Here is a 14,820-nt window from a genome sequence, read left to right as displayed (position 1 = left end):
GACATCATGTCAACAACGTGACCCACGGAATGCTCACTTGAACCATTTACAGACAACTCGCCACTTCTAGTTGCAACTCCTACTTGAGTGACTAAATTACACGCGCGGCGCATAGACGGCAATAATTTCGCACGTAGGGTCGTCTATGTACATATCTGGATAAACTGTGAACAAGAAATTTTGTCGCATTCAGCTTTTACGGTATGCCGACAGTATTCTGTCATGAGGTTGCTCCCTCTCCAACGTTTCCCCACTCGTCCTTTTAGACGCATAAGATCTATGCTCAAAACTAAACAAACTAAGCGACCCCAATTACGCTTGACATTATGGCAGATTAGAGGTGCTCATCATTGGTTCTGATTATGGCTAGTGATTCCAGTTCCGAGCTCCAAATCCGACGCTGCTGGGTTTCATCCAAATGATGTAAGGCCATGCTCAGAGTCAGAAAGTGTTATGTCAGGACAGCCAGGGCATAACACAAATATCGACGTCATACGAATCCGATGAGATGCCCACGACCAACTACATAGAGTACCTCTAGATAGTAAGACTAGACTAAGGATGTGGTACCAACCATGAGGATAGTCCAAAGAAGGCATCACTTCTCGTCGGCAAGTGTCTTTTCCTGTTAACACAGTGAATTTTCAGATGACGGTATAAAGCCACTGTCACATCACTTTCATAAGGAAACTAATGGTTGGTAATTTTTTAAAGTCATAAGCATTCCTTAGGTATTTGCATATATGTGTGTATACGTCCGAATACACTGTCCCTGATTGTGGGCAGTGGGTGTGAAGGTGACACACGATGCATGTTTCCTTATTATGCAACAAAACATACCGGAAAATATCGACTAAGCAGTAATGCCACGGGAGAAACTCTCATATACCCCAGGCTAGATCAGTAACAGTTACGTTGCATTGTTTGCTATATGGTCATGGCCTGGTCACGAGCAAAACCTGCTCTTAGAACCAAAGCCAACAATACCGATAAACACTTCGTAGGCACCGCACTTTCCCCATACCACCCACAAAAAGTCAATGAGGTGAAGTAGGGCAGTGATAATCCCCGTAAATTTTTAAGCATACATGAATGTTTATTCTTGTCTTTCGTCGCCCGATCCCATTCCAGTGAAGGAGTAGGCGTGAGTAACGACCGTAGCCGGAATGAAATTAAGCTGCACCCTGAATAAGATGGTCGTTCCTAATGTCCCGCTTCTTTAAATTACCAATTCACGTTCAACTGTGCCTTTCATGGACAATGGGGAATAAGAGTGAGCAACAATGAGCACTTTGTACAAGCATGGGCGGAAGCATCAATGTCTCGCAACAACAGTTTTGTCCCCATGTGCGACAGGGAGACAGGATTGTGGTTACAAGGTCACATGCAACGGAAAAGTCTGCAAAAAACTCAGAAATTCAGGCCAGGAGACCCCTTGATGGCAAAATGCAAAATCGACTCAATTTTTAGTGATCCGCCCAGTAATCACGGAGCAGAAATCATTAAGTGTCTCCGATTGTGAACGCCCGAGTACAAAGTTCTGTATCGTCTCAATATCTTGCAACTGCAACGCCATGGTTAGAACTGGTGAGGATTACATGGGCATTCCAGGACCACGCCTATGCCTGTGGGAACGCTTCACGTCAAGGGTTTCCTTTCAGCATAAATAGTGACGACAGCACTGTAAAAGCGGCAGTGAGAGACTATTCAGTTTAGCAGAATAACCTGAGTAGATGATAACCAGTATGACACTGCCTTGCATTCTTAATTCTTGAGGACCTAGAAAATGAAGCATTCAGTCGCGGTGCCCACTCAGTACACAAAGGCTACGTAACCCAGAGGAGTTATAGGGACTGAGATAGTGTCAGATTGCTTAACTTCGGAGAGAAGGAATCAAACCATCAGGTTCTCTGATAAGCATCGGCCTGTGTTTGAACTTTTTCGCCTGATAAACATCAGAGTGACCATTTTTCAGTTCGATGTGAACCTGGGTATGAGGCGCATGCGCCAAGCGGACGCATTCTACCTGATCCCTTTCAGGCTACACAGTGTCTACTATTACGAGTGGTCCACATAGACTAAGGATCGATGGAAATACGTTTAAACGTCTGAACTGTGATAAATGAAAAATAACTAACCTGGAGTTACCAAGTTTAACACCTCAGAGGAATGTTGCGTGGAAGCCACGGTTCCTTTGATAAGGTGAGAGGCTGATGATGCACCAGTTTGACATTCATTGGTATACGGCTGTTCCTCTGAGTTATTTGTCGGTACGGGGATATTAAATGTCACACGCAACGGCTGCATTCGCAACAGCACATCCAATTCTTGAGCTGTATGGCAAGATTATTCAAAACAAAATGTGGTGAAGAATAGGTATCATCAATATCAACAGAATCAGCAACATCACTGGTTCGCTGCTGTCCAACCAACAACAAAGGTTACTTAATAATTATTTAAAGCCCGAGGGTGAAAAGAAGTTAAACTGACCACCGCAAGCATTAAAAGGTGCCTACAGCCCCCAAACGTGCAAAAACGAATATGGGAAGTAACTGACAGAGCGAACACCCACAACATCGGTTAGATGCCATTTCATACAACTTCTCCAGTCAAGCGTAGCAAGGGTCCGTCTTGAAAGGTGGACCGCACCAACAACACCCAAACTCTTCGAAATCTTGCTTAGTACTCGTGGGTCAATGCTTCACGTGCTGTCGTTATGTGTCGAGGAATCAATGAAGTCAGAGTACTTTTTTGAGGGTGGATATCATTACCGACTGACCCCAGTTGTCTAGGGATATAAACAGACGACTACACCATCTGGCTGTTTCTGAGGGCCACAGACCAAATTGACGAGTAAGTACAGCAGAATTCTGATAACCCCAAACCAAAACATCTTGAACATCGGCCCCAGTGAACCTTGAAGTAATATTTGCGCTGAATCATGAGCTCCAAACTGTACTAAAGTCAGATACGAATTACGAAGCGTAACTATCAGTGGACTGTTAGTGAACTTCAATCAAACTGACTATACAACTTTGTGTTGCCTGCTTCAGTCTATTGGCGACTGCGATGGATTACCCGTGAGGGTAATCAGTGAAGCATGAAGCGGTATTAACCCATCTTGGACTTGTAGTTCTCGGTCCTCCCTGCTCTCGTATGGATATGAGTAAGAAGTGGGTTAAATGAGACATCGCGTTACATCCTGGTAGCACAAAATATATCAACGTTGGTTAAATTGAGAGTGACGGCGAGATGGCCCAAGTGGTTAGAGCCCGAATTTACTGACCGGAAGTTCCGTGGTTCGAACCCGACCTCTGCCACTCGACTTTCCCCTGTCTAGGCTTAGGCGACCTGACAGTATCCCAGACCTCGTGCAACCTTCGGGTGGCATGGCAGTTAGGCACCGAAAGGGTGCTACAGCTGAACGACGGCGTCTTTATGGTGGTTATTAAACGGTGGCAATCTCGTCCAATCAGAATATTTCATTGCCGATACCGTATAGTAAAAATAGGGTTGCATAGCCAACAAATGTGACTGAAGTATGACCAGTTACTCAGTTCGTCTATACTCTGTACATGGTGGCTGAATAATTACGAAACGATCAAAAATACCAACCTCACAGGCAACGAAAATACATTCGGGTGGCGAGTACGAGTACACAAGCAAAATGGTTGCTTGAACTGGTCTGCAATTGCTTGGCCGTGGGTAAAGTCGGCTTAAATCTTCGTGGAAAACTTGTACTACATAGTCATCCCTTGGAAAGTGAAGCAAACACTCATTACTAAGGCTGATGGTCATTCAGGTGGAGTATAACCACCAAATAATCAGAAAGCAGCAACTTTCGTCAGGAGTGAAGATGCGATAGCTTGCTATGAACGGTTCGTGAGTTTTAGACAGAAAGGAATAATACAATCCGCTACATCACAACAATAAGAATTTTTCTGCATATTCACCAGAAAACATCCACCTCCTGCTTTAATTCGAGTGATAAGGTTAGCTAGGAAACTCACAAGGGTCTGTTCTCAACCGCTCAGTAAGGGTAGTTTGAGGTTTGGGCGATAGTATCTTTGAATCGGTACCAACCGTGTCCATAACGGATGTACTGGTTGGTTCCGTTGGCGTGATTCCACTTGGTTTTCTGTTTCCTCGTCGAATTAACTGTCGCCAGGCGGGAAAATTGCGACCGACGATCAAGTAGTTTGTCGTATATCCTGGACAAGCCGTTTGACAAGCAGTTTGTAGTTTATCCCATCCAGTTAGCTCAAAGACCATCTTATCCTGGTGATCTTGCCTATAAATAAGGAACGTCACACCACCCAAACAAAGAGATGCTATCTTCATGTTTCCTGAGTTCAGTCCCGTTGGTCCGTGTTGAATGGGGGTAGTTATCAATCTGCCGGAGGAACTGAAATCTTCTGAGGTGTTCAGGTTGTTGAAGGGCCGCAAAAAATCGTACAGTAGCTGATGAAGCAACGAAACAGACAACAACTTTAAGGATACCTTGATCACAAGCGGCGACTCCAACTCTTGTCCGTGATTTAACCATGGCAGAAGCAAGGAAGGAATGCAAGGATTCAGCCACTGCAATAAACCCGTTCCAGCCCTACGTGGGCTTTCAGTGTCTGCGGTGACTTCATTGGTAAGTGGAGTTCTTGAGGTAAATGGCCCGGAGAGATGATGTGGAAATTTGATGGGGGTCGTAAGAACGAAAAATTCTGTCATTAGGTCGTACAAGGCATGCAATACAGCCGATTTGACACGGTATTTCAAATTTTCGATGTCTGCATCACCCCTTTCCCAAATTTGTATAGACAGGACAAGTTGGTTTGACAGCAAAATATTTGACAGATCGCACTCAGCGATCTCGAAATAGTCCCTTATGTGGGAGTGTAACTCATCAAATGATGGCAGGCATGGGGTGCCCTCGGCTGAAGAGGTTAATGGCGTTGATTCACTTGGTAAAGTCCAATCCGTGATGGTGTGCGGTGTCAGATGTTGAGTTTGTGCAGAACCATCACAGCCATCAGATCCCACAAGAAGTTGAAAAACCAATGTAGCTACGCCAGGTTTTGCAACTCCATGCGCTCGGGGGCGGTTGTAGAGGAACAGCTCCAGAATTTCGGAAGCGCCAAACGAGGTATCTTGATCCAGTTTGATTGCATGCAAAAACAGTGATAAATTCTGTTTCAAGTAATGACAAAATGCCAGAATCAGTTTTGGTGGAGCGTAAGACAAGTATGGTAACTCGGAGGCAGAAAGGAAAAACTTTGGTAGGGCAACGTAACAGTGACACTTAGGTGTTTGTGGTCGGCGACTGACCAAGAAGCTGAGGTCGGCTGACGACAACCGATTGACAGCGTTTCGAGACAAGCTATCTGAAAAATGTTCCAGAACAAGTGCATCTAAACGAGTTTGTAACATCTCGCGAACAGACCTGCACAGATGGCGACTTGGTTTATCAATTCCACGTAAGGTATATTGCAGAAAATGATCGAGTTCCGCCTTTTCGGACAAAATTCTATGCCGTTTTGGCCCTGAAGACGAGTGGGTACTTTCTGGCTCATGTAAAGACAAGAATGATGACGCTAATTCGCAGGATTGATTTTTCAAGATCGCCGACTTTTCCAGACGAGGGGGTACGGTACTCTGGGATTCTAGCTGCTCAACCGTTAGTTGCATGTAAAAAACTGGATCGCCATCCAAGTCAACAGAGTCCGGAGTTGATTTAAAAAAGCCTTGAGCTCTTGAGCCCACAGGCGATGACCGTGAGCCAAAATCAATCAGGAAAAACATATCAGGTTGATTGTAGATCGCTGGTTTTTCCAACCTTTTCCTCAAGGCGGCCACAATCCGTTTCCCCTTTTCAGTTGGCAGACCAGGTTGTGGAATGCTGGTGGCAGAAAACACACGAGGGTGTAAGCGAATACGGTCAGTTATTTGAACAGGACAGGCAAAATATCCGGGATACCAAAAAGATGGAGAACCATATAAGGCACTCGAAATTGATGTCCACCGGTTTGTCTTCACATGGTGCACTTGGATAGACGAACGTAAAGCATCACCCGCGACCGTGGTCCTTGGTGCAACTTCTTCGAATGAAGTTTTAACGCGTTGATGGTCCACTATAGTAGAGGCTGCAGAGTGAACAGCTCCTGGAACGTGTCTTGATCCGGAGTATAACAAGTTGCCATTCCTACACTTGGTGGATAATAGTCTGTTCGTTCCTTTGTGTGGCCGTAAAACAAGCGAACCATTGGTTTGCGGGGGTTCCGAAGAGGTAGCATCAGGGACTAAAAGTACATCACAAATGCGTTCTGTTCTGAGTTTCTCCAGAAGCATTTTCTGATTTACCCACCGAAGGACGCCACGAATGCTTCTGACAATCAAATGAAAGGTGATGCAGTATTGACAAGATGTCGGCGACAAGAGCCGGTTCTCTGTGCAGCAAAGCGTACTGCCCGTTGATGCTTGAGCTTGTTGATGAGAGCCATGACGATGAACTGAACCACAGTAGTCGTGTTTGTAATGAGAGTCCGTATGATGAAAAAATACGGAAACCGAGTTAGTGGACACACGAAAAAGCATCCAATAGGGAGGCAATCTATAGGGAACAAGGTGCTCGTTGGTCTGGGACGAGACGATGGTGTGGACCGACAAGGAATTAGGCACAGCACTACCACCAAATTCACTTTTAAGGGGATGACAGAGAGATTGTTCAAAGCGCTCTTCAGTAGGTATGGACTCTACATCGCTAGAGCCTCCTTCATAGCCATGACTAGTTGAAAGTGTCGAAGAGGACGAATTGCGTCCACACGATTTTAAGCACAACCGAGAAGCAGCTTGTGAACTATCATTCTTTTCCGGTATATTTCCTGAAAAATACCGTTGACCTTTATGCGGCGACTGAAAGTTGGTAGTTTCCGCAACAAGCGACGCTGTTGTACGCTTTAGGAGAGTCACTTGATGAGCGGGAAAAGTCGCCGCGTTTTCCCCTGAGGCAGAAGGAAACTCGGAGCTATCTGAAAATTCTGAAACTGTAGAATGGGCATTATGGCCGTATCTGCCTTCAGATAGTGTCTGATCAACAACTGTGGTTACAGCCGAAGTTTCTGAACTTGTGTTAACTAATCTGAGGAAATAGGCTCCATTCAAATATTCCAAACAAGCCTTGGTGCTGAGAAAAGACTGAGCCTCAAATCGACGGAGAAAGAGGTCAAAAACTTCGGAGCTGTAAGTTACGAAGTCTAAACGGACGCGATTAAAGATGATTGTCTCCGCAGGATGCATTGTAATTTTCGGAAGACGCGTTGGAGGTGACGAATCATCACCGTGAACTACATTGTGGACTGTTGATACTGATTTGCCCTCCGTAAAATGAGCAAGATCAGTAGTAACTGAATGGGAGTCATTTCGTCCATTTCTGTAGTAGTCAAATAAAGGAGTGATGATCAGTTTTTGTGTATCTTCAATGTGGCGAAGAACCACATGAACTGCTGATTCGGAGACCGGAATCAGGGAGCGGAGGGCACAAACAATTGCGTCCTTCATTTCCCAAGACACACGAAAAATGAACCGACAAAGTGTTGCTACCTGTGAAGGATTGAACAAGGCTAATTCAGATCGCTTTGTCCAGTGCGCAAGCACCTCTGATACTTGGTCAGCTGACAGCGTTGTACAATGAAAATATGAAGTGGACAGTGATTTGTCGACCCGCTCACATGCTGCAGGCTCGGTAGGACACAGCGTTTGGCTCGTTGAAGTGTCATCGAATACCATGTCATGTGCCGACAAATTATCGGGTATTTGTGGTAACCAAATTATCGGCGTGACTTCCAGTCGCAGCTGAAGTAAGGAAGCATTGAATTCAAACCAATCAGCTGACTCAACCGAAGTTGAAGGTGCTCGGGTTCCATGTTCACTTAGTACAAGCTTTTCTAAGGAAGCGACAAACCGGTTCATGCAAAACAGTGGCAAGCCGTCGTGCAAGTAAAGCTCGACCGAACCTCTTCCGTAAGTCAATACTGCTCGAAGCTGGACGAAAAGCGTCATATCTTCGTCATCCTGTAGTTCACAGGAGAACCATTTCAAAACGTTTTCAAGTAGAAAATCCGATGCGAATCGTGTGGAAATTCGCTTAGTTACACATCCTGTTACCTTCTCTTGTGCTTCACTCATACTGGAAAGACTTTCACTCGTGTCGCTTTCTTCAGAATTCAAAGGTATTTCGCCGGTAGTTGGGAAGTCGGAAACGACACTCCAGGTAGGTCTAGGCTTTGTCGAGTTTCCAAAACAAGGACCAGAAGGGGCAGGAGTGGATATACGGTTTGGTCCAATATCTCGACATCTATTCTTCATTATGAATACACCAGGATGTCCCGGTAGTTGATGAGTAAATCGTTCAAATAACTGGACAATGGGATCGCACTTACTATGGGTACAGGGCTGTTCAGTTCTTGACTTGTGGACAGAAAGGTACAACCCATGTGTGTTTGGTTCAAGAAGACCGTACTGATCTCCACTCAACAGAGTTGAAAAGTCCGAAATTACTTCTTGTCTGGTAGTGTGTTTTTCTAGTATCAATTCGAAAAAATGAGTGCAACAGCAATAGAGGAACGAGGTTACGTTCAAAGAGATCGGCTTGACACGTGCAGTCCGCTGTAAAAAACTCAAAACAGACTGAATATCCACGGGTGCCACAGGAAGTTGCAAGACTAAACAACGATAAACGGTTGACACAAACGCGTCCAGGTGGGATTTCGAAACATGGTCAGTAGCACAATGTAGTGCACGCCACAAAATACTCAATTCAGAAGTCAAACGCGGGTTCTGGCAACCGGCACCAAGGAAGGCATCAGGAGGATTTGCAGGAATTGTCGGGCACAATACAGAACCGTCGTCCGTTGAAATTATTAGTTCAACAGCAGTGTCATTGTGATAGTCTAAAACCTCAAAAACAGAGTCGGGTGGAACCTTGTACGTCCAGCGATCATCTATGAGGAAGGAAAGATATGGTCGGCTACATGCATATACGAAAACAGGAAAACAACTGCCTGCACTTCGACGGGAATTCAAAAGCTCTAACTGAAACTTGACAACTAATTCTAATAGTGGATGTCGACAGTCACCAGTAGATGCCGGTACGAACAGTACGGTGATCACAGCTTTAGAGTTGGGATCTTCTGAGGTAAACCGCAGGTCGGAGTGATGACACGTAAGTGAACCAAGCGCAACAAAACAACGCCACTTGGGATAGGCGTTAGGCTCTAGATTAGGAGACAACCCCATGCGGTGCATGAGGTGAATAGTGTAACCTTCGCATTCCTTTGCTGATAGATTAATTTCGATAAACGATCTATCTCGCAGTATGGCACAACATAAGGAGGTGAAGAGCTGGTCATCATCCTGCTGATCCAAATCAGTATAGCACGAGGTTTCTTCAGACTGATGTTTACGTACAAGAGGATCAGACTCGCTTATCAGGGAATGAAGCAATGTAACTTGAGGTGAGGTGGAGGTAAGTCTAATTATGTCCGACTGAGCCCAGCAAATTTGGACATCAGACTTCAAACAACCAAGTAGATCTGGAACCGAAACTGAAGACGATAGACAGAATACTGGTAGTTGGATTGGGCTTTTCATTGGTGATTTTACCAAGGTAAACAAACGTTCCAGAGTTACGTAGTTTGTGAGACACCGTTCGTCGACTTCAAAGATCCGTGGCGCCACTTGGTCGAATCGAGCACCAGTCCAGTGCACGACTTCTTGCGGCGGATCAACGATATGGCCTTCAATTGGCTGAATCCAAACTTCTGCCACGACTTGAATAAGTTTAAACGGAGATGTGAGACCAAATGACTCATAAAACACCACGTCGAATATTGAGGTTACATTGCCTTCCATGTGTATAGGACGCTTGCAAAGTTCTACTTCCCTTTGAATGATATGTGCTATGGTGTCTCTGATTGGACTGACACTAGAAGTTTGAAACGAGCCCGACGATTCGACAGCTTCATTTGAACGGACATCCACGAAGGGATACAGTAGGTATTGGACCAAGCATGACTGTAAACCGAGAGAATTCCCAGACTGCATCTCAACTTCTGCAAGCAGACATACAAATCCGGGCTGTGGCCCAACACGTGCAAGGTGAAACCCCTCCTGCAAACGTAAATTTATTAAACTAGAAAATAATGTTCGCAAGCCTTCGACTGCCAAAGCGACTGGCTGAATGACCCACACTTGGCTTTCGTGATGAAGGTGATGCTTGAGAAGGTTAAACTCTAAATTGGGACGAGCAAAAGCGTTTACCAACGGGTTAGTCATCAGTCTTCGTTGCGTCAAAGTCTTTCGCGTGGAGACGTTAGTCTTGCGGGTAACATTCCTCTTGCCTAAGAACCCTTTCCGCTTCAGTCCGACGTTTGGTCCCACAATTGAGGTATTCGTCAGTAAACCTCTATTCAAGACTAATCGATCTAAACGAGTGTGGAATAAGTGGCAACAAGATGTTTCTTCCCAAGATCGTTGGAGCGGAGGTACGTGCGTAGCTTCGGTTGGAATCAGTAAAGCACCTGACTTGTGTCTCGACTTCGGTATTGCTTGCCGACCTCGTTGTGGGAAGTGAATAGCTTTGATCTGCTGAGTAAGCTGTTGAATCACTTCGGATTGTAGTCGAACAGGAGTGCCAATTATAAATCCAAGTCTAACTCGAAACTCCGGTGGTCTGACCTCAACCCGAACAATGCAAAAACAATGTCGCTCCTCCAGAGAGTTTGTGATTTGGGCAGCTCCACTTGAAAGATCTTGAGTATCTGGGGTTGAAGAATCTGTCTTTATGGGTGGTGGTTCGCAACTGACAAAGTGAGTAAGAGGATCAAAACACAAAAATTTGACGTACGTGTTATTCTCGAGCAAGACAAAACTGCACCAATCGGTAAGTGATTCGTATAAGAGGTCCAACGACTGGCGACATGTGATAGAGACTGTGTATCGGTTGCTATCGGAAGGGAGATGAAGATTAGTCGGAAGCTGTGAATCGTATTCCAGTATGCCATAGATACTGTGCACATTCATCCAGCGGTAACATTCGAGTAGATCGAGTTCAATGAACATGCGCCAGTAGTGCAAAAATTCCGAAACAGTAGGACTCTGTGCAGATTTACTATCACCTTCATGATGTTGATCATTCTCGACCACCATGTGCTTACCACTGGCATCAACCAGTAAGCTGAAAGCAGCAGACCTAGCCGAGCGGAAATCCTCCGGTACGACAGCAAGGTGACAGCTGGAGAAAAATCTTAAAACGTGCTCCAGTTGCTTATCAGTAACTGACAGCTGGCGGTGGTAGGTGATGAATCGGCTAAAAAGAGTAGCACGGGTAGGTTGTTGTCCTGATTTTCTTGGTCGCACCGTTGCTTGCTGAAGAAGGGAATAGTTGGCACGCAGGAAAAACGTCACATGGCACTGGGAGCGATTACGTATCCAATCAAGTGAAGTTTGACTTTCTTCCGTCTGTGCAGCTAGTCCCGAACAGATAACATCTTTTTCGGCCGGTTCCGCATATTGATTGTGAAGTTGGAGGGGGGATAACTTCTGTAAATTGTCGTGTTCGCCCTTGTCATTGAACTCGTGCCAAAGACCACATACAATCACATGAAAGCTAATCCCAACTTTCCAAGGCATTTCAAGCTCAATTTGAATGAGTTCCAGAGAGCATGTAGGTTCGCGTTTGGCAGGGGGTTCCGTCACTTCGCTACAGTTATCATTCCGGTTGGAGACCGAACAAACCTTACACAGCCTGTACCCATCGCGCAGTCTGGCTGCAAGTACAGCGGATACAGGTACATGTATGACTTTCTTCTGCAGTTGTAACATTCCTACAGGTTCCCAGCGAAGATCACCCGGCAACTTGTCATCTGATCGTGTCCGAGTCACGGGAATGGTCCAAAGCACCTCTGATAAATTATTCCACTTTGTACTCATCACATCGCCAGAGAACGGCAGCACTTCTGTCGAGGCATTCAAAACAAAACCATCCGTAGACTGAGCCAAAAAGGTGCACAAGTCTACCTGAGGAACACAGGATCCCAGGCGCATTACGAAGTCAAACGCTGCGCCTTCCTCTGGGTCTACTGAGGAGAAGAACTGAGGCGCATTTAGTAGGACAAAACAGCAGCGAACCCGTTCCGATCTCAAATGGGTCAAAGATCTGTCAAGGACTTCAAAATTGTTCACTGAGAAGGCACCGTCAGTGAAAAGAACAACGGACGAGGTCCCGTAATCATCAGCAAATAGTGACGAAGCAAGGATGCCGTGTTTAAGCAAATCAACTAGTGAGTTACAAGTATTATAAGCGCAGTGTGGTTCACGGACCTGTTTTTTAGTTAGGTCTTCGGCAACTTTCAGAATAGCTCTAACCATACGAGAAAGTTTGGAATCCACATCATCAAAACAAACACGCCAACCTGAAACCAGAGTGCAACAATGGGAGCCGGGAAGCACGGAAATGATGGTAACAATGGCCTCTGTGTTTGATAACAGGTGTCCCGATCCAGGCAACACCAAAGATTTACGAGGAGCTAAGTTGTGCATTAGCACGCGCATCGTATCAATGGCATCACTGAGGAATGTCTTTCCCTTATCGTTTGAACTTCGTAAAGATAGGCTGGCGTCAATCACAAAAGTGAAATTTTGACGTTGTTGAATATACCTGATACGTGTGTCCGAATCGCATTTGTAATATGCGTCTTCATCATTAGCGAAAGGTGAGGCAAATACCATTTGAATGGGGGATTGGCGACACATGTTCGAGTAATCCGCATACTCACTGGCCTCATAACAATTAGGGAAGAATATTCGCTTATCCGAATCATATACAAAGGGACAATCGTAGTGGTTTACAACCCACTCCGACACCAGCTCAGATGGTACTGGTTTTGACCGTGGGAGTAAATACACGGTACCAAGCCGCACATATTCAGAATGCATAGCGAATAATTTCCACCGCGACGATCTTGCTGAAGAAGAACGAGAATCACCGTATCAGCAACGCAGGTCCATTGTGCCGAATTCCAGAATCGATGCTGTGTCCAAACTCAGATTCAGCTCTTTGTCAGCTAAAACCAAAATAACAGGAAAACTGAACAGGTAAAAAGCGTGTGCTAAGGCGAAAAAAGGAAACCAGGATCTAATACAGAAGATTATCTCCGTGGCAGCTTGAATTTCTATAGTGAGGCAGATAGCTCTTCGTTCACCCGCTTCCCCCACATCCCCTCCTCACCCATGGAACCACGAAGCGCGATCAACTCATCAGCCACTCCCCTAACTATTGTTCCGTGTCTAAACAGTCGTCCAGAGAATAATCCAAGGTAATCACTCACCAAACTAGAGGGATCTGATCAAGGTTGCAGCTTTTAGTGCCCGTACTCCATATCAAAGTTGGCAGCAGGTACATCTTGCTGAAGCCTTACTTTTCCCTCTATGTCGATGTAGGTTGTGCCTCCGAAACAAGCATGCAAGACCCCAATTTAGTTGTGCACCTCGAGCCGGTAAGAACGAAGTCAGATGTACCACATGCACTCTCTGCGTGTTCGGCGATCTCGACGCGATGACCCGTGGTATCTGCGGCTCAGAAGTTGCACTCAGCCTCAAGGCTGATACCTTCTTACTGGACGGGATTCCAGTAGACAGTCGACTTTGCACTGTGCGGTTGCTTGGCTCAATTAGCATCAATGCATGTCGATGTGGTAGACCAAGTTTAATTGTCGTATCGGCATGTACCCCGACAAACTACAGGTCTGAGGCTAAGAAGAATGAGTTTTATGAGTATCTGTTGCGACTGCTTCGGTCAGTAAGAAGGACGGATATAGTAATCCTGGCGGGTAATATGAGTACCCAAGTTGGACGACTAAGTTCAAAAGAAGTACAACTAGGTTTGGAGTTGACGATCAAAGTAGGGATAATGGGATGGGGTGATCACCGTCCGTTTCTGAACAGTACAAGCTTCCGATAAACGCTCACATCGCGTTACTTACAGACCACCAACCGCAAGACAGTCATGGACTCAATTGGACCCTGTGACCATCAGTTACCGATGGAGGGCCTCAGTTAAGGATTGTCGTTCCTTCTGTGGTACGCAACTTGGCTCGGGTCCGGTTAGCACTTCGCTTTCCGATAGCATTACGCTTTCCAAACCAGAGCAGTTCCGTTAATCGGCTTCGAAAAGTTGCAGTAGCACAAAAGTATCTAGCTGATCTGGCTAGAAAGCTACTGCAAACGTACAGTGATGTGAATGAAGAAGATTGTTTGGAGGTTGAGTGGAAGCGAGTGAAAGAAGCTATGCGCTCAGCTTTCAGGACTGTTTGTTTCAAGCCATTTCGCTCGACTAAATGATTATGGATATCTGGTAATTTGTTGAAATATTGGTAGCTCGGGTGAGTTTATTGGTTGTTGATCAGGTGGCTGTTGATCTGTTCGCCGGGCTTGGCAATTGGCTTGCAAACGTTTCGTCACCATACGAGGAGACATCATCAGTGCGCAGTTGAGTGGGTACTTCTTCCTTGCCTGCGTGCGCTTATATAGCATTCGAGGGCTATCTTTCATCTTCTGACGTGATCGGCTACTTAAAGTGTAACAAATTTGGTGAATCTATTGGTCCATTTGTGATCTTTGTTGCGTTGTGGTCTGCGTTCCTTTGTGTCGATTGGTTATCCTCACGCCTTCTATTTTTAGTAGTTCGTTCTCTCCGGCCTCGGGTTGTATTGCGTTGTGGTCTGACGTTCTTGAGTTTGATTGGTTGCTTGTGCCGCCCTATTTCCTCCACCG

At 45.6% G+C, this 14,820-nt stretch overlaps 2 protein-coding genes across 2 annotated transcripts in view; one reads left to right on the top strand and one right to left on the bottom strand.

Moving 5' to 3' along the window:
- T265_07026 (hypothetical protein) overlaps positions 1-12,043 on the top strand; it is a gene marked incomplete at both ends in the record, with an annotated part of 18,677 nt that extends 6,634 nt beyond the window's left edge. Inside the window, one exon of the mRNA XM_009172447.1 lies at positions 11,880-12,043. Within this exon, the coding sequence (XP_009170711.1) occupies positions 11,880-12,043 (164 nt within the window). The remainder of the gene's footprint in view (positions 1-11,879) is intronic.
- T265_07027 (hypothetical protein) overlaps positions 1-12,984 on the bottom strand; it is a gene marked incomplete at both ends in the record, with an annotated part of 41,233 nt that extends 28,249 nt beyond the window's left edge. Inside the window, 2 exons of the mRNA XM_009172448.1 lie at positions 2,139-2,333; positions 4,011-12,984. Of these exons, the coding sequence (XP_009170712.1) occupies positions 2,139-2,333; positions 4,011-12,984 (9,169 nt within the window). The remainder of the gene's footprint in view (positions 1-2,138; positions 2,334-4,010) is intronic.
- Between the last annotated feature and the right edge of the window lie 1,836 nt (positions 12,985-14,820).

The sequence above is a fragment of the Opisthorchis viverrini genome (genome assembly GCF_000715545.1).
Source record: "Opisthorchis viverrini unplaced genomic scaffold opera_v5_155, whole genome shotgun sequence".
Lineage (NCBI taxonomy): Eukaryota > Metazoa > Platyhelminthes > Trematoda > Opisthorchiida > Opisthorchiidae > Opisthorchis > Opisthorchis viverrini.
The sequence above is the reverse complement of the archived record's forward strand: the minus strand, read 5'-3'. Positions and strand labels throughout refer to the sequence as shown.